The following is a 25,499-nucleotide window of genomic DNA, read 5'->3' as shown; positions in this document are numbered from 1 at the left end:
ACTGACAGTTGTGAAAGGGGAGAGGATGGACACAATAAGAAATTAGATTTGATATATAGACTGAATCTTAGTCATGCAGGACCTTGAAAGGAAGGATCAGGTGAGCAAAGGGCAACAAGCCAAAGGTTTCAAATAGAGGAGAGATGTGTTCAGAGCAACAGGCAAGGTAGAGAACTTGTTACATTTTGACAAAATTAGTCAGTGATGTGGTTATCCGGGACTCCAAAGAGAAGAAGGATGCATTACTTAAAACAGAAGTGGCCAGGGTCTGGACAAGTGTTTTGACTTTCAGACAAGAGAGGAAGAGTTGGATTTTCTGTATGTTGTGGAGGAAGCAGGAACACTATTTAATGACCCTTTTCATGTGTGGGGAGGAGAAGGAGTTAAAGATAACTTAGGGGTTGTGAATCTGTGTGACAGGGAGGAGCATAATAGTATTTTCTTCAGCAGTGGAGAACAGAAGAGACACAGAAGCTTTAGAAGGAACCGTGAAGAGTTCATTCCTGGACACATTTAGAAAATATATGGAATACACTAAACAGCAAGGATAATACAGTCCTCTGGAAAGTCAGTGGTTATAATCTTACAAAGAAAAAAGGCAAGTTTAAAATCGATTATATGTTGGAATTCAATACTAAATGCCTGCTATTTAACCTTAATTAGTTCATTGTTAAAAAAAACACTTGCTGTTCACATTAAAATACAGGCAATATGACAGCTTTATAGACATCTGTAGTTTTTATACTTCTCTAAAGAAAACATACACTTTGTAATTTAGAGGAATTTAATAACAAACTATTGGAGTAATAAATGGACAGATGGTCAGAGATAAACAAGACTAGAGTGCTGTCTAAAAAAATTCCACCAAAGAATATTCATAATGGTTAATGCAAAATCTACAGTTCAATAGAGGTAACTGAGAAAAAAAGAAATGAAAACACTGTAAATTAAAATAACCTATAAGCTATAACCATACTATACAACCTATAATAACCTTAACTTATTTTAAGTAAAGTATAGCTTATTATTTATCACTTTATATTAGTCAACTGCCAGTTTGCAAGTGATGTAAAGGCAGTACTGTAGCTATCTTTTTTTGTGGTTGGAACACTTTTACATGGTATTTAAAATAATACTTTTATTAACATAATCAGGCAAATATTTTATTTTAAAGGCACTGAAACCTTCAGGAGTTAGTCTTCCCTGTTAAATCCGACCATGTCTTAAATATTCCGCTTGTTCAATATATTTTATTTATGTATTTATTATTATTATTTTATTATTTATTTTATTTAAATTTGTGCATTCTTTTTGAAATTGAAAATTTACTGTCTTTGTTCGTGAATAAGGCTTCCAAAAAAAACCAAGCATAATATTACTGAATAATCAATTACCAGAACACCATAACAACTGCTGAGGAATTCCTTCAGAATTATGTACTGTATGTTGTTTTTCCCCAAATAAAATTTCTGTCCCTACACTTTACTCAAGCAACCAAAAGCTTTCTATTTTTAGTGGGTTTTATCCAAAGCTCAGGCTTTGACAACCTAGCATTGTCAAAGCTCAGGCTTTGACAACCTAGCCACCTGCACATAACAGTTTCCTTCCATATGCAGAGATGGTTTGTATTTCTGTTATTCATACATTAGATTCCATACCACAACTTAAATTACATTGATTTAATATTATGAAATTACTATTAAAACTCTTACAAATATTTCCTGTGGTTAAAGTTTACTCCCTTTGATTTCTTACATTAAGAGTTTGCTTCTATAGTCCAAAAAAAATCACTAATCATATTTTATTCTGTGGTAGGAGTTACTGCTATATACGGTCTCTATAGCCGACAGATGAAAATACTTATTGAAGATCACTTGGAGGACGACTGCCATTTATACCAGTTGCAATCTAGCACAAAATATATAAATGTTGCACTGCCATCTTGAAAGATTCACATCCAATTGTCTGCCCCTTCTGACTTTTTCAAGTTAACATCTAATACACTGCCCTTTCTTCTTAATACTGTCAACTAAGGTCCACATATTCATTACTGGTTTTGGCTTAAGAAGGAATTTACTGGTTTAATGTCTCTGTGCAGGAATCCCACAGAGTGAATGCTCTCAATGGACTCAAGAATCTGCTTTCCCAGGCGCAGGGTGGTACTGATGGTGAAGGTCCCTCGAGACTGGCTCCGACGCAGATCTGCCAAATTCCGACCCTAATTAAAACATAAGAACATTTTTGGGAGCAGTCCCAAAAACAGTATTCACAGACAATGTTAACAAATTCTTTTCTTATCTTGAACTGAGACATGGTGAGTGAGGTAATATCTTATATTGGACTAACTTCTGATGGTGAGAGAGACAAGGTTTCGAACTTACACCTCTCTCACCAACAGAAATTTGTCCAGTAAAAGATACTACCTCACCCATATTGTTTCTCTAATATCCTCGGACCAACACAGCTACACCACTGGATGCTTTTCTTAAACTGTTCACATCGGAAGTCTCAAGAAACGCATCCAAGGACTCGCCCCTCACCCATTGTACTCTTCAAGGACACCACATCTCATAGACGAATAATTTCCAAGTCCAGAAGGGACCATTATGATCATGTAATCTGAGCTCCTGTATAACACATGCCACAGAACTTCCCCAAAATAATTCTAGAGCATATCTTTTAGAAAAGCATCCAATCTTGATTTAAAAATTCAGTGAGGGGGGGAAGGTGTTCTAAATTTATAAGCAAAATTCTCCAAATATTTCAGACTTTAAATTTAGAAGCTGTTTTTGAAAATGTGACTCACTGTTTCTGATTCTAGATAACCTGAATCACACCAACTTGGATTTAGCAGAAAAGTGATTTTGACGTATTTGTCAGTTATGATTAGAGCTGGACAACGTTTTTGGGGAGAAATTGCAGTTTCAGTCTACCTAAAACTATTCGTAAATTTGCACTGAGTTCACAGAATAGTTTTGACCAAACCAAAAAATCAAAATGTTTTGGAAATGTCAAAACAAAATGTTTCATTTTGACCCAACTCAACATTTTCCATTTTAGATTTTGGACATTTTGACAAAAACAAAGGAGGACTAGATTCAAAAGCGGCTGGAGGTAGAGAATGAGGAGGTGGTCTCCTTATATCTTTTAGCCCAGTGGTTAAGGCACTCACCTGGCATGTGGGAAATGCAAGTTCAGTTTCTCTCTTCCTGATGTGAAGTACGGATTTGAACGTGTCTCTCCCACGTTTCAGGGGAGTGCACTACTCAGTGAATTATGTGGTGTTCTGGAGTGAGTCTATGAATTTGCCACTATGAATTCAAATGGATAGTCTTGAGGCCAGGGGAAAGAGGTTGAGAATGACTCAATAGTCTGGTAGTTAGGGCACTCACATAGGATATGGAAGACACAAGTTCAAGTCCATCCTCCAATGATTATTTAATTATTTATAAATTTTGGAACAGCTTCAACAGGAGAGATTGAGAAGGACCCACATTGGAATATTCCATAGCCACATAGCTAAGGGAATGTGGGAGACCCAAGTTCAAATCCCTTCTCCATTTCAGAGAGAAGGTGGAATTGAACATGGCCCTTTCACATCTCAGGTGAGTGCCCTAACCACTGGGTGAACAGTCATGAGGGAAGTGGAACCACCTCCTTTCCCTGCTATTTTGTGAAACTAGTTTTCCTTAGCTTTTTCAAATTCACTGAAATAGAAATGATAAAATAGAATCAGAACAAAAATGCATTTTGTTTCAACTCATCTCAAAGTTTGTTTAACTTTTCAATTCGCTAAAAATTTTGTTTTCAATTCAACCTGAAACAAAAGAGATTTTTTTTAATTGCCAGCAAACCAGCTCTAGTTATGATAGAGAGTCTTATATCTGTTACCTTCTGAGCGTCTGGCAGCCACAGAGAATAAAAACACAACGTAAGTTTTCACAGAAATCCTTATACTCCTTTCTTTTTGAATATCCAAGTGGCTGGATGACTAGCAATGTGCATCAGAACCTACTGCTTTTTCAGGTCCTTTTTAATGTCAAGACATTTTTCCTAAAGTCCCATCATTTTGAGTGTTAATCCCCATTTCAATCCCTTTCTACAGGAAAGAAAGGTTAGTCCCCTTTTGTAACTGTTGTTCTTTGAGATGCAATGCATATATCCATTACAGTAGGTGCGTAAGCATCTCGTGCACCAGTGCTGAAATGCTTTCCCAAATGGTACCCCAAGGGTTGGCCACACCTGTGCTCTGGGCTCCTCATGGTCCAAGCAAGAAGGCATAAAGGGAGGAGCCACCTTGCCCGCTCTTCAGTTCCTTCACACCAGATCCTTAGATGAACAACTGATGCATTGGGGAAGGAGGGAGGGTCATGTAATGGACATATGTAACACATCCCAAAGAATAACAGTTATAAAAAAGGTGAGTAACTGTTCTTTCTTCGAGTGATTGCATATGTATATTACACTAGGTGACTCCCAATTTCCAATGGAGATGGGACTAGGAGTCTTGCTGGAAGAGGAACTACAAAACTGCTTTCCTACATTAGCATCTTCCCTTGGCACAGTAGTAATCACTCAATGTCTAGCGAAGTTGTGGATTGGATTGCATTGCTGTTCTGCAAATGTCCACAATGGGATATTACTCAAACATTGTGGGTGCTGAGTGAGCTCTGGTTGAATGTGTAGACAACTTTTCTTGAGGACTAACATCCTTGGCATTGTAACACATGACAACAGAGCTAGTGATCCATTTAGGCTGCCACTGCACTGTTGCGGGATGGCCCCTCATTCATTCTGCAAAGACATCAAATATAACTGGAAAGAGAACTAAAAGGGCTTTGTTCTTTCTAAATAAAAAGCCACAAAAGTTGTTTGAACATCTAGCAGGTGGAGCTTTTGTTTGTCCCTATGACCCTGTGGCTTTGGAAAGAAAACTGGTAAATACATATACTGATTGAGATGAAAGTCAAATGCTAATTTGGAATTATTTCAATGTGGCCTAAATTGTACCTCATCCTTGAAGAAAATAGTATACAGAGGATCCATTACTAGGCCATTCAGCTCTCCTACTCTCCTTGCAGACATGATGGCTACTAAAAAGGCCACCTTAATTGAAATATGCCACCATGAGCAAGTGGCTTACAGTTCAAAAGGGGAACCCATGAGGGCAGATAACACTAAATTCAATCCCACTCTGGGACAAGGTCCCTAACACGTGGGAACAGTCTATTTAGATCTTTTAAGAACCTAGTAGTTACTGGATTAGAGAAAACAGTCCTTCCCCCCCTCTACTTGAGACACTGTTCTTAGAATAGACCTGTTGAGGGACCTCCTTAGTTTGTCCACTACACCATTCTGAACCCCTGGCAGGTGTGATGCTACAAGTATCAAGTACTTTTGTATACAGAAGTTCTGCAGCCTGACTCCCTCCTGGCACAGGTTGTTTGATCTGGAGGCCTCCTGCTTATTGATGTAGAACACCACTCTGGTGTTGTTAGACAGTTTTGCCACATATATATGTGGTAAGAACTGGCGATACATTCTGGAGATTGCCGTTAGCTTGAGAATGTTTATGGGTAGGCCTTGTCTTTGGAGTGGACCACAAGCCTTGAACCTGTATGGCTCCCAGATGCACTCATCACTCTATGTCTGAAGTGTCCATTACCAGTTATGGAAGAAAGAGGCAGGGACAAAGGAACTCTCCTGCAAACCTTGTCTTGGCTCCTCCACCAATCCAACAAGGGTAAGATTTTGCCAGGGATACATATTAGACTGTCCAGGTGATGTACCTGAGAGTGGTATGTTTGTAACCCTGAGATTCAGCCAGGCATGTGGGGTCACATATGTGCATGCTGCCATATGCCCCAGGAGCCTTACAGATGTATGAAGATGGTTCTTCAGGGATAGGCAGATGTTCTCATGTGGCTAGAAATCTTGAAAGCAACAGAGAGGTCCTGGCTAGAATTGAATCTAGGACTGCTTTGATGAATTCTATCCTTTGGAAGGGTACTAGAGTCAATTCCTCTTTGTTCATTACCAGGCCTAGGCATAAAAACTGGTGGAATATCTGATGAATACTTTCCTATACCTTCTGACAGGAACTCCTCACAGCAGCCAGTGATCTGGTAACGATATTCCTGGATATGCCAGCAGCAGAGCCACCATAGCCATGAACTTAGTGAAAGCCCTCAGAGCAGATGAAATGCCAAAGGGTAGAAGTGTAAATTGAAAGTGGTCCCCTCCTACTACAAACCTTAGAAATTTCCTGTGGACATGGTGAATGGTCATATGGACGTGGGAACATGCATTCTTCATATGAAAGCCAGCAGACAAATCTCCCAGATCTAACAAGGAATAATAATTGTGAGGGAGACCATGTGGAATCACAATTTTTTGATGCATCTGTTTAAGTTTTGAAGGTTTAGAATGTGCCTGGGACCTTCTTTTGCTTTGGGTATTGGGAAGTAACGTGAGTACAATCCTTTTCCCTGATACTGAGGGAGCACTTCTTCTGTGGTTTCCAAGGAACATAGAGTCTGCACCTCTTGTCTCAGAACTGATTTGTTAGCTGGTTTCCTAAAAAGGGACAGGGAAGGTAGGTGGGAAAGGAGGGGGAGGACAGGAATTCGAGGGTATATCCCGATTCCACTGTGCTGTAGCACCTACTTCTTGGAGATGATGGATTGCCATGCACTTCAGAAATATGACAACCCGCTCCCAAAGGGAGGAAGACAGTTTGCAAGATCTAATATTGTTGGTATGCTGTCTTTGAGAGAAGATTCAAATGGGCTGTTTAGTGAGGTGTGGCTGCCCAGATGAGGGGAAAGTCTCCTCCTTTCCTGCTTGTATGTCCACTTATACTGATCCAGGTGTCTACGCCAACCGTACTGCTGACTTGGTGGAAGCAGAGAACAAAACTTCAGTCTTTTGGGGACTGGTGACTACAGACCCAGGGACTTGAACACTGCCCTACAGTTTTTTTAATGTATGCAGTTAAACATCTGTTTTCAAACAAAACAATCCACAGCCCTAAAAGGAGAGGTCTTTGATAGTCTGCTGGACTTCAGTAGGAATCCTGGAACCAAGCCACACGATGCATGGTTACCACCATTGTCATGACTCTGGCAGCTGAGTCTTGCTGCATCCAAGGAACCTAGTATAGAAGACTTTTCAACTGCATAGCCTCCCACCCCTCTCTCAAATTCTTCTGACAAAGAGGTCAAATTTTTTGTGTCCTTGTCCTTAGGAGTCACTTTTGCTCTACCATGGTGATACTTTTCATTTACAACTGCCACTGTTAGGAAACCCTATCGAATATGAAAAAACCGCTCAGATCTCTGAGATGGAACCTGGTACTTGGGTTCTGGGTACTTTGCCACTGGCATAAGAGATGATGGAGCTTGACACAAAGTTTTATTAGGTGGCATAACTTTCTCATTTATAGGGAGACCAACGTTCCCTGATGTAGACAGGTGTAAAATGTCTATGAGCTTGTGTGGATTTTCTTCCACAAGCTCCATTTGTATCCCCAGAATGTAGCCATCCTTTTCAGGAGCTCTTCATAGGCCTTTAAATCATCTGGTACTGAGGAAAAGGGTTCCAGTACTCGCGCTTCTTCCAGAGAGGAGGTGGAGGATGTATTCAAAGGAGGCAGGCTACAACCCTCCTGGTGCTGGTCAAGAACTGCAGATGTAGATGTCTAAAGCCAACAACAGGCCATTCTGATCCTTACCTCATCAGTGATGGTCAGAACCAGGATCAAGAGGCCCATTGATACCACGTGAGGAGACTTCATTGCTAAGGGATATATTTTTGTAATGTAACAGCTGCTCTGTACCGACTTCCTGCAGTCTGTCGATACTGGGTGGAGAGGCTCACCTTCTCAAGAACTGATTTCTGTAGTGAAGCTGAGATGATTATCTAGACTCTGGAGGCATTCACCACTGTACCTAGTGGGGCAATGGTAGGGCTCGTACAGTACTGGAGGACAATCATGCCTAAACCAGGCCCTCAAATGCCTGGACAACTCATATGAGAGGGTAACAATGACTGGAGAACATCCTGGATTCCCTGTTGTGGGAGACGTTGGAGCCCACTTCAGAGTCTGAGGAGGAATATGAGTACTCTACCAGCCAGGGAGGCAGAGTACCAAACAACATCATCAGAGATCAGATCCAAAATCTTTGACTAGACTGCAGTACCAGTGGCAACCTCAGTGGCTTCCTGTCTATGCACTGAGGTGGAGTGGTTGCTGATGGTCTCAGAGCCAGCTTCACAGTAAAAAGATATGGCACTGGACACCAGCATGGGAAGCAACATGTGTACACTGTATGATAGCCCTGGCAAAACACTACTGGTCTGAATAACTGGAAAGGGCAGTACCGAAAGGCTCAGCCACGTAGGCCTCCAGGGTGGTCGGTACTGAAATAAGCGTTTGCTCGCTGATGATCAATCCTCTTCCTGCACCTGCTCTGAAGAAATACCCAGCCTTCAAGGTCCCAACTGGGGAACTGGAATCAATGGCTCTGCACTGATCGAGCCACTAGAAAGAAATACCAAGGGCAGCAAGCTGGCGGGTCCACTCTATCTTCAGTACTGGAGTGGGTCACGTCTGCAGCTAAAGAATCCCATACTGAAGACTTTTGACACCATTTAAACTGTTCCTTTCTTTGACTTCAGATGCTGAGAGGGCTCTGAGCACTTATGCCTTTTCAAGAAATGTCCTGGTAAAGGAGATCTCCTCCATTCCCTGCCTTCCAGTAAGGCAGGGGAGTGCTCCTGGATGGGGAGGAACACCTTCTATCTGATCAAGGCAGTACCAATGCCAGCCAAATTGAGGCCTCAGTAAGGATATACTTGAGGCACTTTTCTCTTAACGTCTTGATTCTGCTCTTGAAGCCCTGGAAAACTGGACACATGTCCTTGATGTGACCCTCACCAAAAAACCTGAGGCAGCAAGAGTGAGGGTCGCGGTCAGTTTGCAACACCCTGAACAAAGTTTAAAACCAAGGGACCTAAGCATAAGCTCCCCCGATATCGGGCGGAGCTCTGAGTTGAGAGAGAGAGAAAAGGAAAAGAAAGCCCCATAATGAGTACCATTCAGAAGCAAAACACTTACAACATGTTCACAAAGGAACAACTGGCAGCACGCTCTAACCACGGATGGTAAGAAGGAAGAGAGAGGTGGGTAGGGCGGCTCCATGCTCTATACCCTTGGTTTGAAGCACAAGGAGCTCAGGGCACAGGTATGGCCACCCTTACGGGTACTGCTAGGGAAAATTCTCCGGCACAGGTGCATGATGCATCTAGTATAATTGACATATACGGTCAGTCAGAATAGGTCTTCTGATCCTCTGGATTGAGTCTTAACCAACACAGGAAGTTTCTTATCAATGTATTTTCATTAGAGAAGTGATCAAAAACATATATTGAAAAAACTAATCTATCCCAGAAGCAGTTTGGCACATCTTAAGCTATCTTCCAATTTCAAATAATGTTTTCAGAAGGATGTAAACTATCTCAGAAAACATCACCTCTCTCTCACTAAAATAATCAGTCTGTTCTGAAGACCTGTGAGATTTCTCCTACTTTCTGGCAGATGATGGTAACAATATGAAATATTCAGTTTACCTTGGCTCACCACCCCACCATAGCAATGGCCTGTTTTCTACTACCCACCATGCTCTAAAATTTCACGGTTATTTTTTGCTAAATACATGCTTGGGGAAAAAATAAATCCCTAAAATCTATTTAGTTCAACTCACCTGCAGCTGCATGACCACATAGTTAAATCTGTCATTCCTTCCACAGCCAATGAATCTACAGACATGGTCTTTCCCTGAGGGGAAAAAAAGAAACAAGTTAGCCAATAACAACTAATTTCTGTCTTTCTTGATTTACATGTCTAGTAAAATATGCAAAAATGTGTCCATGTATTACTCTAGGTGCCTTTAACAAACTTTTAAAAAGGCATTCACACTAAAACAGCAGTGAACCCAGTGGCAGTTCTGCCTCCAGTGAAACAAAACTCCCTTCTGCCACAAACATCAGCTCCCTTAGTAGTGAGGAATGGTCTAGGTATATTTATTCTTGCCTCAGTACAGGGGAAGAACTTGATGACCTTTTCCAGACCAACATTTTATGATTATAAGTTCTGCAATATTTACTGCACTATGCCTACTCTTATTACCAGGACACCTGAGAGTCCACTCCCCATCCCACATGCTACAGGCTTTGAACAGTGCCCCATTTACTCACCATGATGGGAGCTGCTGAACTTCCTAAACCAAGCATCCCTGAAGCAAGTCAGACACAGTTCATGCTTTTATGAATATGTTTATAGGAACTTTTTAGGGAGTTTCTGACTTATCTTTTTCTGTCCAATAAGCCTCTAAATCTAACAATATCTTTCTCACTTGTTGTTTATCAGTGGCCTAAGCCAAGGTACCATTGACAGGCACCCCTCCATCCATTCTGAAGGACTGACCATAATCAGGAGAAAGAAGAATGGACAGGGGAGGCATTTTCAGATCTTCTCAGGAGTTCTGAGGCCACCTCGCAATAGATAATGGAATGGAGGAACAGCATACTCGAGGAAAGGCCGAAGAAATGAGACATGCATTGAGAAGCACACCAAACATAATGCAGTGCCTCAAACAAACTCAGATACTGAAAATCATTACGGAGTAAAATGCCCAAAGATTGACTCCCTAAAGCCATTGCAATGTATGGACAATTCTATGGTCCCTGGCCATGTGCCATAAACACACAACCCAGGCAAGGCCCCTACACAGCCTACACAGAAACCCTTCCACTCAACCCCAGCAGAAAACAAGAAAAATGATATGAGTACACTGACACTGACCTGTGGTTCATATAGGAGCATTTTGCACTGTGCACTTTGTAAATTTTTTTTAAATATTTCAATTGTTGATTACTGTTCAATAAAGTTGCATTTTGTGAAAATAATATTTATTTACTTTCTCTTACAAAACATAATTTTTGATCCCCAAAAGAAGCATCTCTCCCATCTTGGGTTTTAACAGTACACGAACAATTCATATAGAAGCCAAGTAAAGTTTTTCATAAAACTACACAAAACAGCACACAGCAGCACACTTGCATGCTACGGCACACTATTCGAAGTTCACTCTCAAAGCCTTCCTCAGCCATACAGCATCTCCAAGTGCTCATGTGACTGCCCATGCGTCTGGCTGTTCAAAGTCAGCAGTCTTTTCACTTACCCCTTCCATTCTACAGGCAACATTTCCTCCTTTGCTTCACAAATATTATGTAAAACAGTCAAATGCAATATGCAGAAATAACAATAAGAATATTTGTCTCAATGAGAGCTAGTCACAAGACATTTCCAGTGTCCTTTCAATTTACCAAATGCACTTTCACCAATTATCCTGCACCTGCTTAGGTGGTAGTTAAATTTTTCCTTGCTTCTGTCCAGTTGGCCTGTGTATGGCTTCACGGGCCAGGGAAGCAGGAAGGTAGGCTGGGTCCCCAAGAATCACTATTAGCATTGTAATCAAACACATATGAATGTGCCAATCTGAAGGGAAAGTTCCTGTTTCCATCCATGAAAAAAGTCTTGTATTCCTAAAGATGTGAGCATCATACACCTTCCTGACCAGTCAACATTAATGTCAGTGAAATATCCACAGTAATCCACCAGCACTTACATAACCATTGAAAAGTACCCCTTTCTAGGGCATGGTTAAATCAGCAAAGTTTAATCCAGCTCTCTGCAACAAAGGGGGAATAAATAAAAGCAATTAAAGAAGCAGCCAGTCTGAATCCACAGATCTGTGCCATAAATATGAACCCATGAAGCCAGCTTTGAAAAGAAAAATAGAAGACTGAAGAGAACTTGCAGATCCCAGCCCCAGAGAGCAGCCTCAGCGGGAGAATGTCCAGCAACAGAATCCAGTACCACCAGCCTGCAGAACATATTAAAAATGACCCTGCAAGCTTAGAGATGTTGAACTGGACCCTCATTATCCTGCAAAGAGAGAGTGGGTGAGTGCAATGAAGTTAAAAAAATTATTAAAATTGTACTATTGTGGCTGGGGGGAGTAAGTATGGCAGCAGCCATTTGGAAAGGTCAGACAAACAAAGGGAAAAGTGTGTCAGCCATCCTGAGAAGGACTCAACAAGAAAAAAGGAAAGACAAGAAAATCTGGATGTTTGGGAAAGGAAAGAAATCTTCCAATACAAAGATCAGTCATCTTCCCTCCCCACCCCCCAAAAAACCCAAAGACATGACCATGAAAGAGAGCAACTTCCCCTCCAGCAAACAAACTATGAAAGTGGATGGAGAATCACAGGTCACTAAGACTGACCTGAAAGATCTACTGTTAAAAATCAAAAAGATGAATAAGAAGATGAAGAACGAGTTCCATCCAGCCCATCCCCTGGTTCCAGGCTTACATTAAAGATAAAAAAAATTAAATTAATGAGATTAATGGAAAAATATCACATGTGGAAACAGGATAAAATGAGCCATTGGACAGCATGATTAATCTAGATGAAAGAATCCAAATAACTGAAAAAAGAGAAAAAGAAATAAAATTACATCTGGAATACATGGAAAATAGAGACTGCATGAATAACATTAGGATTAAAGATATTACAAAGGAAACTGAAGGGAGAACTCTGCTGAATGCACTGGATGATATTGTCCATGAGATACTAAAACTGGGAAATAAAAGATTCCATTCATACTGAACAGGCTGACAGATCCCTTTTCCCCAAGGCCTCAGCTGGCTCTTGACCAAGAAGTGTGATAATTTATCTACACCTCTATCAAGACAAGGATAAAATACCGAGGACAATGAAGAGAGAACTGAACCATTAATAATGATGATTCTTACCCACCCCATACAAATTTTCCCAGAGCTGGAAACCTCAACCCTTAAAAAGCAAAGAGAACATCACCACAATTCTTAGAAAGAACAATATAAGATAAAAATAGTGGTTAGACTGTCCTTTCAATGGAACGAAAGATATATGTCTATCTCAGATCCAAATGAAGAGAAACAGGTACTTCTGGACATGAGAATACGCAAATCAGCTCAAGAACAATCTGAATGGGCTCAAGGGCATCAGTCCTACAGGTCACCAAGAAATCACTGGGAAGCAGTGAGATCAAAGAGAGCCAGAACAGCATCATTAAGACAACAGGACAATCATGAGAATAGAAGAAACAGTCCTGATCCAAAAGAATAAGATTAGTATATGGGTTACAACATTATAATAGATAATGATATTATATCCATGAGTTTATAATGATAAAGGGGTATTGTTAGATGGGAACTGGGCTGTGTAGCTTGGAGGATATTTTACTCTACGTGGATACAGTATACTTACTGGGTAAATATTAAAGTTAATTGAATTTGTGATTTATATTATGTAAAAAATTAGTAACAAAATAGGAGACCCAGATCTCCTCAAGTGAAACAAGTTTGATTTTAGAGTTATCACAAACATTCCAAAATTTATATAAACTGGAGAAGGAACACCTATGGTGGAAAATTTTAAGAATATATGAACTCAGAGATGGTATAATAATCTCATAATGCCCTATGTTATAAAGATGTTTAATAAGATTAGATAAAGCTTGATAATAGATAGATAAAGTTGATAATAGATAGATAAAGTTCTTAATAATATATAAAAAAGACCCTCCCCAACACAACAGACATAGGTGAGGTTTTTCGTAGGAGTGGGTGGGTAAGATCCTGTGGCCTGTGCTGTGCAGGAGGTTGGACTAGATGATTAGAATGGTCCCTTCTGACCTTAGTATCTATGAATCTAAAACAGGGTACTAACATGTCCATGAAGGAAGTAAGGTGAGCTCAGGCTTCCACAGCTAGAGGGGTCATAGTGACAATGGAGCAGTGCACAGGAAGGGAAACAAGAAATCAGAAACAGATGATAAATATTGTTACATGTTTTAATATAAAAGAGTATACTAACATAAAATGTTGGGCACAAAATTTTAAAATTTAAAGTAAATCAGACTTAGGGTCAGGGCACAACAATATAAGTGTTAAAGAAAAGAAAAACAATATATGTGATGGTGTTAAAATTATTGTGTGTATAATGGGTACTATATCTAAAATGTCTTATTTAAAGAAGAGGAGTAAATGTAATGGAGACCTGGCATCTAGCTGGAGGTCTCACTGCCTTTAACAAAGAGTAATATACTTGGTAACAGAAGATGTGGTACTCATGAGTGAGTTTATTAATCTCATGACTATTAATGTGAAGGGGATGAACGATCTAACAAAAAGAAAAGAGGTATTCTGCTCACTGAAAAAAAGGATTTTCTAAGTATAGTCTATTTACAGGAAACACAAACACCCAAATACTTCTTGGACACAGCTATTGTATGTCTCTACAGGGAAATTAATAGAAGAGCAGTGGCAATTCTCTTTACTAAACACTAACACGGCTGCTACTCTGAAACCTGTCATTATGCAAGGCACTGAATTTAGCCGTATAGAGTGGAAATCTGTCAACTTCATGAAATAAAATTTGTTAGTCTCTAAGGTGCCACAAGTACTCCTTTTCTTTTTCCCTTTTATTGTTTCAGCACAACTCATAGATATGAAGGACAGATATATTTTAATTAGACTTGGAAGGATTAGATTTTTATTGGTACAATGTTGGTAAACATCAATTTTATTGTACCCACACAAACCAAGGGAAAAATATTTCCATCAAGAATAATCAAAATGTACAGATAAGCAAAGTAACAAAAATGCTGCTTGAGAATTTATTAGAGTTTGGTTTAAGGATATTTACTTTTCATACGTTGATAATTTGTGTTTTAATGGTTATAAAGCTTTAACATTTTGAATCTCAACATCTACTGTCATTAAATAATTGTCTGACTCCCACATGGTCTCATGCTCCCTGAATAATTTTCTGTAACTGTGAAAATGTAAGTCAGTAAAAATCTAAAAAAACCCTAAAATCCCTAATTTTGCAAAATTGTAAAAATGTAATTAGATAAAAATCAGAAAAAATGCTTAAAAATAACCATCAGTATCCGTCAAAATTAAAACAAATACAAATTGAATTCTGACAAGCCTAATTTTAATTAAGGGGCCCTTCTCATCTTAGCCAAAGTATGTGCTCCCAAACAAGATCAAGTTTTTTTTTCTGATCAATTTTTTATGGTTTAGGAAGTTTCAGGGAAGGGGATATTTTTCTGGGGGAGATTTTAATGAAGTGCTTAATTCCACTTTGGATCAATCGAATGTACACAGAGGGCATTCAAGAGGAGCAAGAGCAAATTTGTCATAGAAAATGAGGATCTGGAGGATGTCTGTCAGATGAATGTGGACATCAGGAACTACTATTCTGCTACTCATGGATCTTATGCCAGGACTGATATGATTTTAGTTCTTGCACCTTGTCTAATTTGGTCAAAAAAGCTAATCTGGGATTTATAACTTGGTCTGATCATACCCCTTCATATATTAAAATAAAAGACTGGATGGATCGAGTGGAAAAAACAAAGAGCCTTGGCAGAAGACTGGAGCTTTTCTGGATAACCCCATTTGAATTCAAAAACTGGTAAAAAAAATCAGAAATATATAGAAGAAAATAATAAGGAAGAGATCAATTAAAGTATTTTCTGGGAAGCTGGAAAGGTAGTAATGAGGGGGATTCTTAAAAATAAAGCACCCTACCTCAGTACTGAGCAATAATGGAATCCCAGCCGTATCCCTCCTTCTTGCCCCTGTTCCCCGCCCCTTTTTTTTAAAATGAGAGCCAGGGAAAAAGTCAGGTAAATCATTTTTTAAACACTGTTAACCAGAAGTATTCGTCATCTTGTTATGGCTGAAAACATTATTCATTAAGTCCCAAAATCAGTATTTGTATACAATAGCTCTTTATAAGAAAAAGTTTGCAGCAAACTTCCCAAAATACAACTGTGTATCTTCTCTGCTGCAGTTTGCAGCTAATGAGGTCTCAGCTCCAACGTTTACAACTTCTTTTATAGCAGCTGTGGCATTCTGGAGGAACATATTTGGAGATGTATTACTGCATTTTGCTTTTTCTGCCAAGGGCAATACAGGTGTCCAAAACCTTGACTGCCCTGGGAAATCACTTTTTAATTCCTAGCAGCCAGTTTGACAAGTGCTTCTGAAATTAACTTCTATAACAATTTGAGGAAATGGTACAGTGTAGACAGAAGCCCTATTGACACAGTTAAAACAATTGAGTTTTACAGCCACTGTTACACTTTGATGTAGTTGAACCTGGTTCTAAAGCCTTTTTTTTTTTTAAATCAGAACTACATGAAGAGAAAGTCAGTATTATAGCCAGATTAAGGAGGCCCATCTGCTTTAGCAGATTTAATTTAAAAAGCAGAGATAGGTTTAAAGAATTAAACAGCACTCTGCAAGCAAAATTTAAGAGACCTTTGTTTCTTCTGATAAGAAAAGAAGTGCTTCCAAAATTATCTTGATCTTTGCTGGACTGATGGCCAATTCCAAAGGAAGACTGTAATATCTGACCCCTGGATAGTCTATAAGATTTTGTATGGAAATAAATTGTTTCGAGCTCAGAGACCTGGGCAGGGACTTGTGGATTTCATCTTTTCCCAGAACTTGTCTTCTGAAGGCATAGACTCTCAGATCTGAGTCAGGTAAATTCACAATTTTAGCCTGGGCCTTCATGGTAAGACTACAACTCCTGATCCAGGAACATCTCTTAAGGGATACAGATGTATCCAAGGCCATTGTGACTGAAATATCAAAGGAAGCCCTAAAGTAATGTTTGGATGCCCTCTGGTCTTCCCCAAAAAATTCCAGAAACTCCTTTTTTTGTCCTCAGGAATGTACTAGTTTTAAGTGAAAGGTTATATCTGGCCATAACTACCCAATAATTAGAACCTTTTAAAACTAGAGCAGCCAAGGAATAACCTTTCATCAAAAACAGATCCAGTCACTTAGAATGCCTGTTCATCGGGACTAAGGCAGAGGTTTTCAAACTGCGGGTCATGACCCAGTACTGGGTCATGGAATGTAAGGCATTGGGTCACGGTGGCTGTGGTCAGCACTGCTGACTGGGCCGTTAAAAGTCCTGTCAGTGGTGCTGCCTGGCTAAGGCAGGCTAGTCCCTACCTGTTCTGACACTGCGCTGCACCCCAGAAGCAGCCAGCAGCAGGTCCAGCTCCTATGCAGGGCAGTCACAGGGCTCTGCATGCTGCCCCCACCCCGAGCACCAGCTCCACACTCCCACTGGCCGGGAACCAGCCAATGGGAGCTGGGGCAGGCAGTGCCTGTGGACGAGAGCCACTTGTGTGCCTCCACCTAGGAGCCGGACTTGCTGATGGCTGCTCCCGGACGCAGCACACTCCGCGGTGCCAGGACAGGCAGGAAGCTTGCCTTAGCACCCCCTCTGTGCCGCTGACCGGGAACCACCCAAGATAAACCTGCATTTCAATCCTTCTCCCCAATCCCCTGCCCTGAGCTCCCCCCAAACTCAGAGCCCCCCCTTCATCCCCAGCCCCCCCCGAGTCTGCACCCCCAGGCCAGAGCCCTGACCCCCTACCACAACTCAACCCCCTGCCCCAACTCAGAGCCCCTCCCGCACACTGAACCCCTCCTTCCCGGCCCTACCCTGCAGCTCTCACCCCCTGTACCCCAAACCCTTCATCCCCAGCTCCGTTGGATCACAGGCATCAACAATTTTCTTCAACTGGGTCGACAAAAAAAAAAGTTTGAAAACCACTGGACTAAGGTAATATCTGCTATTAGACCAACTTCTGTTGGTGAGAGAGACAAGCTTTAAAGCCACTTGGTTGAATAAAAGATATTGCCTCACCCACCTCATCCCTCTAATATCAAGGGACCGACTCAGCTACAACTACATTTCATACATAGGGAGGGAAGACACATTCATAGCTCCAAATGTCTTATTTATTATAGCAGAAACCACAAGTGAGCCTAGGATAGGATGCTTAAGAAATATAACTGAATCTATCCATGGGAACCGGTCATTAAAGAGAAAAAGCAAGACTTCACTGAATATTAGATACCCAGCTTTTGTGGGTAAATATATATTAGAATATAGGTCTTGACAAACAAACCTGATTTCATTCTTTGATAAGATTATTATTAATAATAATAGGGCTGTCAAGCGATTAATCTCAGTTTTAATCGCACTGTTAAACAATATTAGAATACCATTAATTTAAATATTTTGGGTTTTCTATATTTTCAAATATAGGGTTAGGGCTGGGGGCTCTGGAATTCTGCCGGGTGTGTGGCTCAGGGCTTCAGCCCCCCTCAGGGCTTGGGGCTTCAGCCCCTTTAGAGGTGTGGAGATATGGGCTCCAACCTGGCATGGGGGTTCAGCCAAGCACAGGGATTGGGGCTCCAGCCTCTTCCCCACCCCCACCACCTGCTGGGAAGCTGCAGGCTGGGGCTGGGACTGCTCCAGCCCCTCCGCCACCTCCAGAGCTGGGCTGCTTCAGCACACACCCCCCGCTCCAGAACTGAGGGCTGAGGCTTCAGCTCACCGGAGCCGATGCCTCCCGCCCTACCCAAAGGTAGGCAATTAACGCCTTAAAAAAATCAGCATATTCATTTTGCTTTCAGTTATTCACAGGCATTAACTATGATTAACTGACAGCCCTAAATAATAATAATGTTTATTACAGTAGTGCCTAAGGACCAAACAAGAATGGGGCTCCATTTTCCTAAGCACTGTACAAACAAAAGTAGCAGACTGTAAGCTATTCAAGGCAGCTACTATATAAATAGACATACCAGACACAGGGTGGGGGAAAGGCACAGAACACAAGCAGAGTGAACTTTGTGATGGCAGCAAACATCATGTGAGTCCCAAGATTTTTTGGGGTGGGGAGTTAAAGGGAATAAGTTAAATGGAAAGCAAACTGAAGGGAGAGTGGACATCGAAGAGAAGGGAGATAAGGCAAACAGGGCAGGGCAGACGAGAATAAGAGGGGCAGGGTGAAGTGAGTCTGAGGTGAAGTGATTGTGAGGGGGGGATAGGGGGAGCACTGGAACAAGCAGCCAATCAGTACAGGACAGATAAAGTCCACTCAAAAGCATAGGAAGTTCTATGAATGATGAGCTGCTTGCCATTTTAGGGGGTTCAGCCACCACTATCCCAGCTGTATTGTTTGACTTCTTCAATGAAGATGGAGGCAACACGGAAGCAGGTTTTGGGGACGAGGAAGATGATGATGATGAGGTTGGAGATAGCTCACAGCAAGCAAGTGGAGAAACCAGTTTTCCCGACAGTCAGGAACTGTTTCTCACCCTGGACCTGGTGCCAGTACCCCGGACCTGGTGCCAGTACCCCCCAAACCCACCCAAGGCTGCTCCCAGACCCTCCAGGCAGAGAAAGGACCTCTGGTGAGTGTACTTTTTTAAATAGTATACATGTTTTAAAAGCAAGCGTGTTTAATGATTAATGTGCCCTGGCATTCATGGCCAGGACAGCTACTGGAAAAGTCTGTTAGATGTCTGGGGTTGGAGCGGAAATCCTCCAGGAACATCTTCATAAAGCTCTCCTGGATGTACTCCCAAAGCCTTTGCAAAAGGTTTCTGGGGAAGGCAGCCTTATTCTGTACACCATGGTTGGACACTTTACCACTCCAGGCCAGTAGCACATACTCGGAAATCATTGTAGAACAAAGCATTGCAGTGTATGTTTGCTGGCGGCGGGAGGCAGTCAGGAAGGGGGGGGGTTGGATGGGGTGGCAGGGGGCAGTTGGGGGGGGGTGTCCGGGGGCGGTCAGGGAGAAAGGCGGTTAGATGGGGCAGGGGTCCCGGGGGGTATTCAGGAAGGAGAGGAGAGGTTGGATGGGGCAGGGGGTCCGGGGGCGGTAAGCAGTGGGGGGTTGGATAAGGGTCGGGGGAGGCACAGCCTCCCCTAACCAGCCCTCCACCCAATTTCAGAAACCTGATGCGGCCCTCAGGCCAAAAAGTTTGCCCACCCCTGCTCTGGGGATTTAGGCACAATCTTGTCCCTAGCATGTTACCTTTCTGCAGTCACGCACCTCATGGAAAAAGAAGATGCCACTTGCCACTGGAATTCGCTTCTCTGATCCTGCCTCCTTACTTTTGTGTTCTGGAAGCTGGCCAAAGGCACCCCTGCCCATGCTGGGCTGCTGAGGAGGAAATTGCTTTCTGCCCACAGAAACAGCAAATCTCCCAATCAAGACCCGGACCTTTCCTTTTGCATTTGTTTGGCTTTTTCAGCCTTGCTTTCTCCCCAGGCAGCTGTAGGAACACAGTCATTACAACATCTCAACATGGAAATAAATGAGGGAGGAAAACTACCCAAAAGGCAGATAAAGTTCCAGCTGAAATTTAGATCGCCAAATTTTTGGCTAACAATTTAAATAAAATTCTGGAATTTTCCTTAAAAGAGCTCTATAGCAAAAAGGCCTGGTTAAGCCTGCCTCCTGCTGCAGAGCCAGAAAAAAAACTTAGCAGGAGCTTCACAGCGTGAAGTATTCACCTGATGAAAGAAAATGACTGGTGTGGTTGCACTTTTCTTTAAGAAAAGCAATATTAAATATTCATTATTTAAATAGATTTTTTACCATTGATTTTGTGATTGAAACCTGTGATTTAAGTTATTTGTTTTTAAATTTAAGACAATATACCCTTGTCCCATGGAAATGCCTCTCATCTAACTACTTTCTTCTACGTCTTCTTTCTCTCTGCCCCTTCCACCAACACAAGAACATCTACTGTCCCCACAGAGTTGAGCATATTAATGCCAGTTTGTATTCCTCAACTGTCTTTTGAATAAATACAGAATCATAGAACTGGAAGGGACCTCAAGAGGTCATCTAGTCCAGGCCCCCCCACTCAAGGCAGGACTAAGTATGATCTTTCTAGACCATCCCTGACAGGTGTTTGTCCAACTGCTCTTAAAAATCTCCAATGATGGAGATTCCACAACTTCCCTAGGCAATTTATTCCAGTGCTTAACCATTCTGACAGTTAGGAAGTTTTTCCTAATGTCCAACCTAAACCTCCCTTGCTGCAATTTAGGCCCATTGCTTCTTGTCCTATCCTCATAGGTTAAGAAAAACAATTTTTCTCCCTCCTCCTTGTAACAATCTTTTATGTACTTGACAACTGTGATCATATCCCCACTCAGTCTTCTCTTCTCCAGACTAAACAAACCCAATTTTTTCAATCTTCCCTCATAGTTCATGTTTTCTAGACCTTTAATCATTTTTGTTGCTCTTCTCTGGACTTTCTCCAATTTGTCCACATCTTTCCTGAAATGTGGCACCCAGAACTGGACACGATACCCCAGTTGAGGCCTAATCAACGCAGAGTAGAGCGGAAGAATTACTTCTCGTGTCTTGCTTACAATACTCCTGCTAATACATTCCAGAATGATTCTTTTTTCCAGCTTTTTTTGCAACAGTGTTACACTGTTGACCCATATTTAGCTTATGAATCACTATGACCCCCAGAACCCTTTCCACAGTACTCCTTGGCAGGCAGTCATTTCCCATTCTGTATGTGTGCAACGGATTGTTCCTTCCTAAGTGGAGAACTTTGAATTTGTCCATATTGAATTTCATCCTATTTACTTCAGACCATTTCTCCAGTTTGTCCAGATCATTTTGAATTTTAATCCTATCCTCCAAAGCACTTGTAACCCCTCCCAGCTTGGTATCATCCGCAAACTTTATGTAATTGATAACTAAAGGGTCGCACACTTTGTAGTTGTGTAAGCCAACCTTACTGCACACACCAGCAGCTTCTTGCATACTTCCATTCCCCCCATAAGTTCCCTGTGTGCCACTCTTCCATTCCCTTCTAATTCAGGGATTCCTTACAAGTCCCCCCCAACCTCCTCCTTGGCAGGGATCCTCCATTCTTTCCCCATAGCAGCAGCTGTGTGCAAACCCGTTCTCACTTCCCCCTATGCCCCCTATTCCACATTCCCCCCATGCCAGGTGCTCCATGTGACCCCCTTCCTCCCCTACTATGTTCCCCCAACTTCCCCCACCAGGGTTCTGTGTGCCTCATCATTCCCTCATCCCCCATATTCCGGGGCTCCTTCATTCTCCTCCCCCATGGCAGCAGCTGTGTGTGCTCTCCCATTTCCCTCTTCCCTTCCATGCCTACCATTCCCCCTCCTCCCATACCAGGAACCCCAGATCTCCCACCTTGCCAGGGGATTGGTGTAGCCCACCCCACTGCCTGGCATGTCCCTTTAAGGGTTTGAAAGGTCCAGAATATGGACTTAAGGGGGATATAGAGAGGAAGCGGTCCCAGGTGTTTGGGAGGAATCCTGTCACTGTATCTCTAAGGCTCTAGGGCCAGGAGCCTTGCAGAAAGGGTGGAGCAAGGATCCCTGCTAATTCCCGACTGGCTAGGTGAAAGGGGAGCTTTCATTTCATTCTTTCCTTCCCCCTCCCTGCCAGGGCTCTGTCTGCCCTCCATGCCTCCCTTTCCCCCATTCCTTCCCCAATGCTAGGATTCTCTATGCCACCCATCTTCTCCAAACCCTCCATACCAAGCGTCCCTAATCTCCCTCCCACGCCAGGGGCTTTGTACACATCCCCCCTTCTCCTCCTCACCTCCCACCATTATTCTTCTTTCGGTCTTGTAAATAAATAATTTAGCATGTCAACATGTTAAACTCTATTAGGAGGATGAACACAGGCATTGCTTTGTAGGAAGGCATTAATTGGTTCCATCAGTCATTTGATCTTTAGACAACTGCAGATGTGCTCAAAGCTCTGGCTATGCTAATCAAATGGCAGGGGCTCCATCTGTCTCCCATTTTCCCCCTTTCAGTTTTCTGATTTTCCCCACGTTCAATAGGGTTCTGGCCACTAATGCCTAAAACATTCCTTATATTTTTTAATTGATTGGATGGATTGTTCAAAAGTTATGTTACATACATACAGACAAACAAATACAAAAATGACACTGAGTTGAGTGTAAAACCTGTGCAAGCTCGGCTACATAAATGAGGCTGCTGATTAGGCATATCAGGCACACAATTAAGTAGAGTCAGATCAGTGCTAGCGGAAGACATTCTCTTGCCAACTGAGTAAGAACTCATCTCATAGAAGAGTAGTGGGGCTCCGACTCTGAAGTTGTTGAGTAAATTAAAGACGTCTGTGCTACTAACTTTGGCCAACACAAGTTACATCAGTATACAACTGCCAAAGTTTGTATATTGCTCATGAGCATGCATACTTGACTGCTTGTGATAGTGCTGCACATACTCACCGGGAGTGCTTTTGTCAATGCAAAGTGCAGCGTACCACAAATAGGTATCCCCGTGTGACACATGGTGCCGTGGGCGCAGGGAAATTTTTGCAATGTGCTGTGGGATACAAATGACTTGCTCAGAGATCTCTTGGACTTGTGGGTCAAGTTTCCAGATTGCAACTTTCTCAATCCCATAATGCCATCCTGAACTGAGGTGGGGCACCAGATGACACGCATATCCCTGTTTTGGCACCAGCCCACCTTGCCACAGAGTACATTAATAGAAAGAGCTACTTTTCTATGGTTATGCAAGTACTGGTGGATCACTGGGGATGCCTACACTGATATCAGTGTAGGCTAGTACAGGAAGATGCATGATGCTTGTATTTTTGAGAACATAGGACTGTTCAGAAAGCTCTAAGTATGGATATTCTTTCCCAACCAGCAGATTACCATTGGCAACACTGAAATGCCAATAGTGATTCCAGTGGACCCAGCCTAATCCTTGCTCCCCTGGTTCATGAAGCCATATGCTGGTCACCTTGACAACACCAAGAAAAGATTCAACTACCACCTCAGCAGGCGCAGAACTGGCTGTTGAAAGTACTTTTGGTCGATTAAACACCACCAGGATCGCTTCAGTCACTAGACTGGATCTCAGTGAGTAAACTAACCCAATGATTATAGCTGCCTTTTGTATCCTACATACTATCTGTGAGGCAAAGGGTGAAATGCTTCTCCTGGGGGGGAGAACAGAGGTGGAGCAGCTGTCTGCTGACTTTGAACAGTCAGAAATAAGAGCCACTGTAAAAGCCCAACATGGAGGTATGCGGTTGAGGGAGACTTTTAAAGAGCATTTTAATGGTCAGCCAGCTTTACGCTGGAAGCTTTGGGTGCTGCGGAGTTATGCAATGCTTGCTGTAGACTTATAAATATGATTGGGTGTTTTCCTGAAGCTATGAATTATGCGGTACTTGCTATATATTTACAAGTATTGTGTGCTTTGAGTACCTCTATGCATTCTGCAACATATTGTGAACTCATAAAGATCATTTTATTCTCCAAAAATAGAAATGTATTGAGTGGCCAAAAAAAGAGCAGAAAAACAATGTACAAAAAACCATAGGCAATGTAATACAAGCTTTTAACATAAATTAATGGAATAGAACTTTGAAACTGGAAAGATAGCAAACATTTCTGTTCATTTCAGTGCAAAAAATGTAGTACGTTATGGCTATACATACATCAGTCATGGTTCTCATAAGTCAGTGTATGTGAAGCTGTAGTTTTTCTTGCTGTTCCCTCAGCAGAGCGTGATAGGGATAAGGATGTAGCCTGAGATGCCACATGTATATTGGCTGTAGGAAGCAGCTACAATAGAGTTTTCCAAGGACTGCAAAAGGTGGGGAACCTGGATTTTTTGATGTGTAAATCAATCAAGGTAGGCAGTATTTGGATTTGCTGCCTGAGAAGATCCATTATCACAGAATCATAGAATATTAGGGTTGGAAGAGACCTCTAGTCCAACCCCCTGCTCAAAGCAGGATCAACACCAACTAAATCATCCCAGCCAGGGCTCTCTCAAGCCTGGCCTTAAAAACCTCTAAAGATGGAGATTCCACCACTTCCCTAGGTAACCCATTCCGGTGTTTCACCACCCGCCTAGTGAAATAGTGTTTCCTAATATCCAACCTAGATCTCCCCCACTGCAACTTGAGACCATTTCTTCTTGTTCGGTCATCTGCCACCACTGAGAACAGCCTAGCTGCTGGTAGTTGAAGGCTGCTACCAAATCCCCCCCTCACTCTTCTCTTCTGAAGACTAAATAACCCCAGTTCCCTCCGCCTCTCCTCATAAGTCATGTGCCCCAGCCCCCTAATCATTTTCATTGCCCTCCGCTGGATTCTCTCCAATTTGTTCACATCCCTTCTGTAGTGGGGGGACCAAAACTGGACACAATACTCCAGGTGTGGCCTCACCAGTGCCAAATAGAGGGGAATAATCACTTCCCTCGATCTGCTGGCAATGCTCCTACTAATATAGCCCAATATGCCGTTGGCTTTCTTGGCAACAAGGGCACTCTGCTGACTCATATCCAGCTTCTCATCCACTGTAATCCCCAGGTCCTTTTCTGAAGAACTGCTGCTTAGCCAGTCGGTCCCCAGCCAGTAGCAGTGCATGGGAGTCTTCCTTCCTAAGTGCAGGACTCTGAACTTGTCCTTGTTGAACCTCATCAGATTT

At 42.1% G+C, this 25,499-nt stretch overlaps 1 protein-coding gene across 11 annotated transcripts in view; it reads right to left on the bottom strand.

Annotated features, from left to right (window-relative positions):
* Positions 1-25,499, bottom strand: part of TTBK2 (tau tubulin kinase 2) — a 217,042-nt gene that overhangs the window by 99,123 nt on the left and 92,420 nt on the right. For 9 of the 11 annotated variants that reach the window (XM_038405265.2, XM_038405267.2, XM_043517544.1 and 6 more), the window contains 2 exons: positions 9,765-9,838; positions 2,078-2,218 (listed from right to left, as the gene is read on the bottom strand). In XM_038405265.2, coding sequence (XP_038261193.1) covers positions 2,078-2,218; positions 9,765-9,838 — 215 coding nt within the window. The remainder of the gene's footprint in view (positions 1-2,077; positions 2,219-9,764; positions 9,839-25,499) is intronic. The other 2 variants (XM_043517540.1, XM_043517546.1) reach the window with 1 other exon arrangement.

The sequence above is a fragment of the Dermochelys coriacea genome, chromosome 6 (genome assembly GCF_009764565.3).
Source record: "Dermochelys coriacea isolate rDerCor1 chromosome 6, rDerCor1.pri.v4, whole genome shotgun sequence".
NCBI classification, from domain to species: domain Eukaryota; kingdom Metazoa; phylum Chordata; order Testudines; family Dermochelyidae; genus Dermochelys; species Dermochelys coriacea.
Note: the sequence above shows the minus strand (reverse complement) of the source record. Positions and strands in the feature narration are given on the sequence as shown.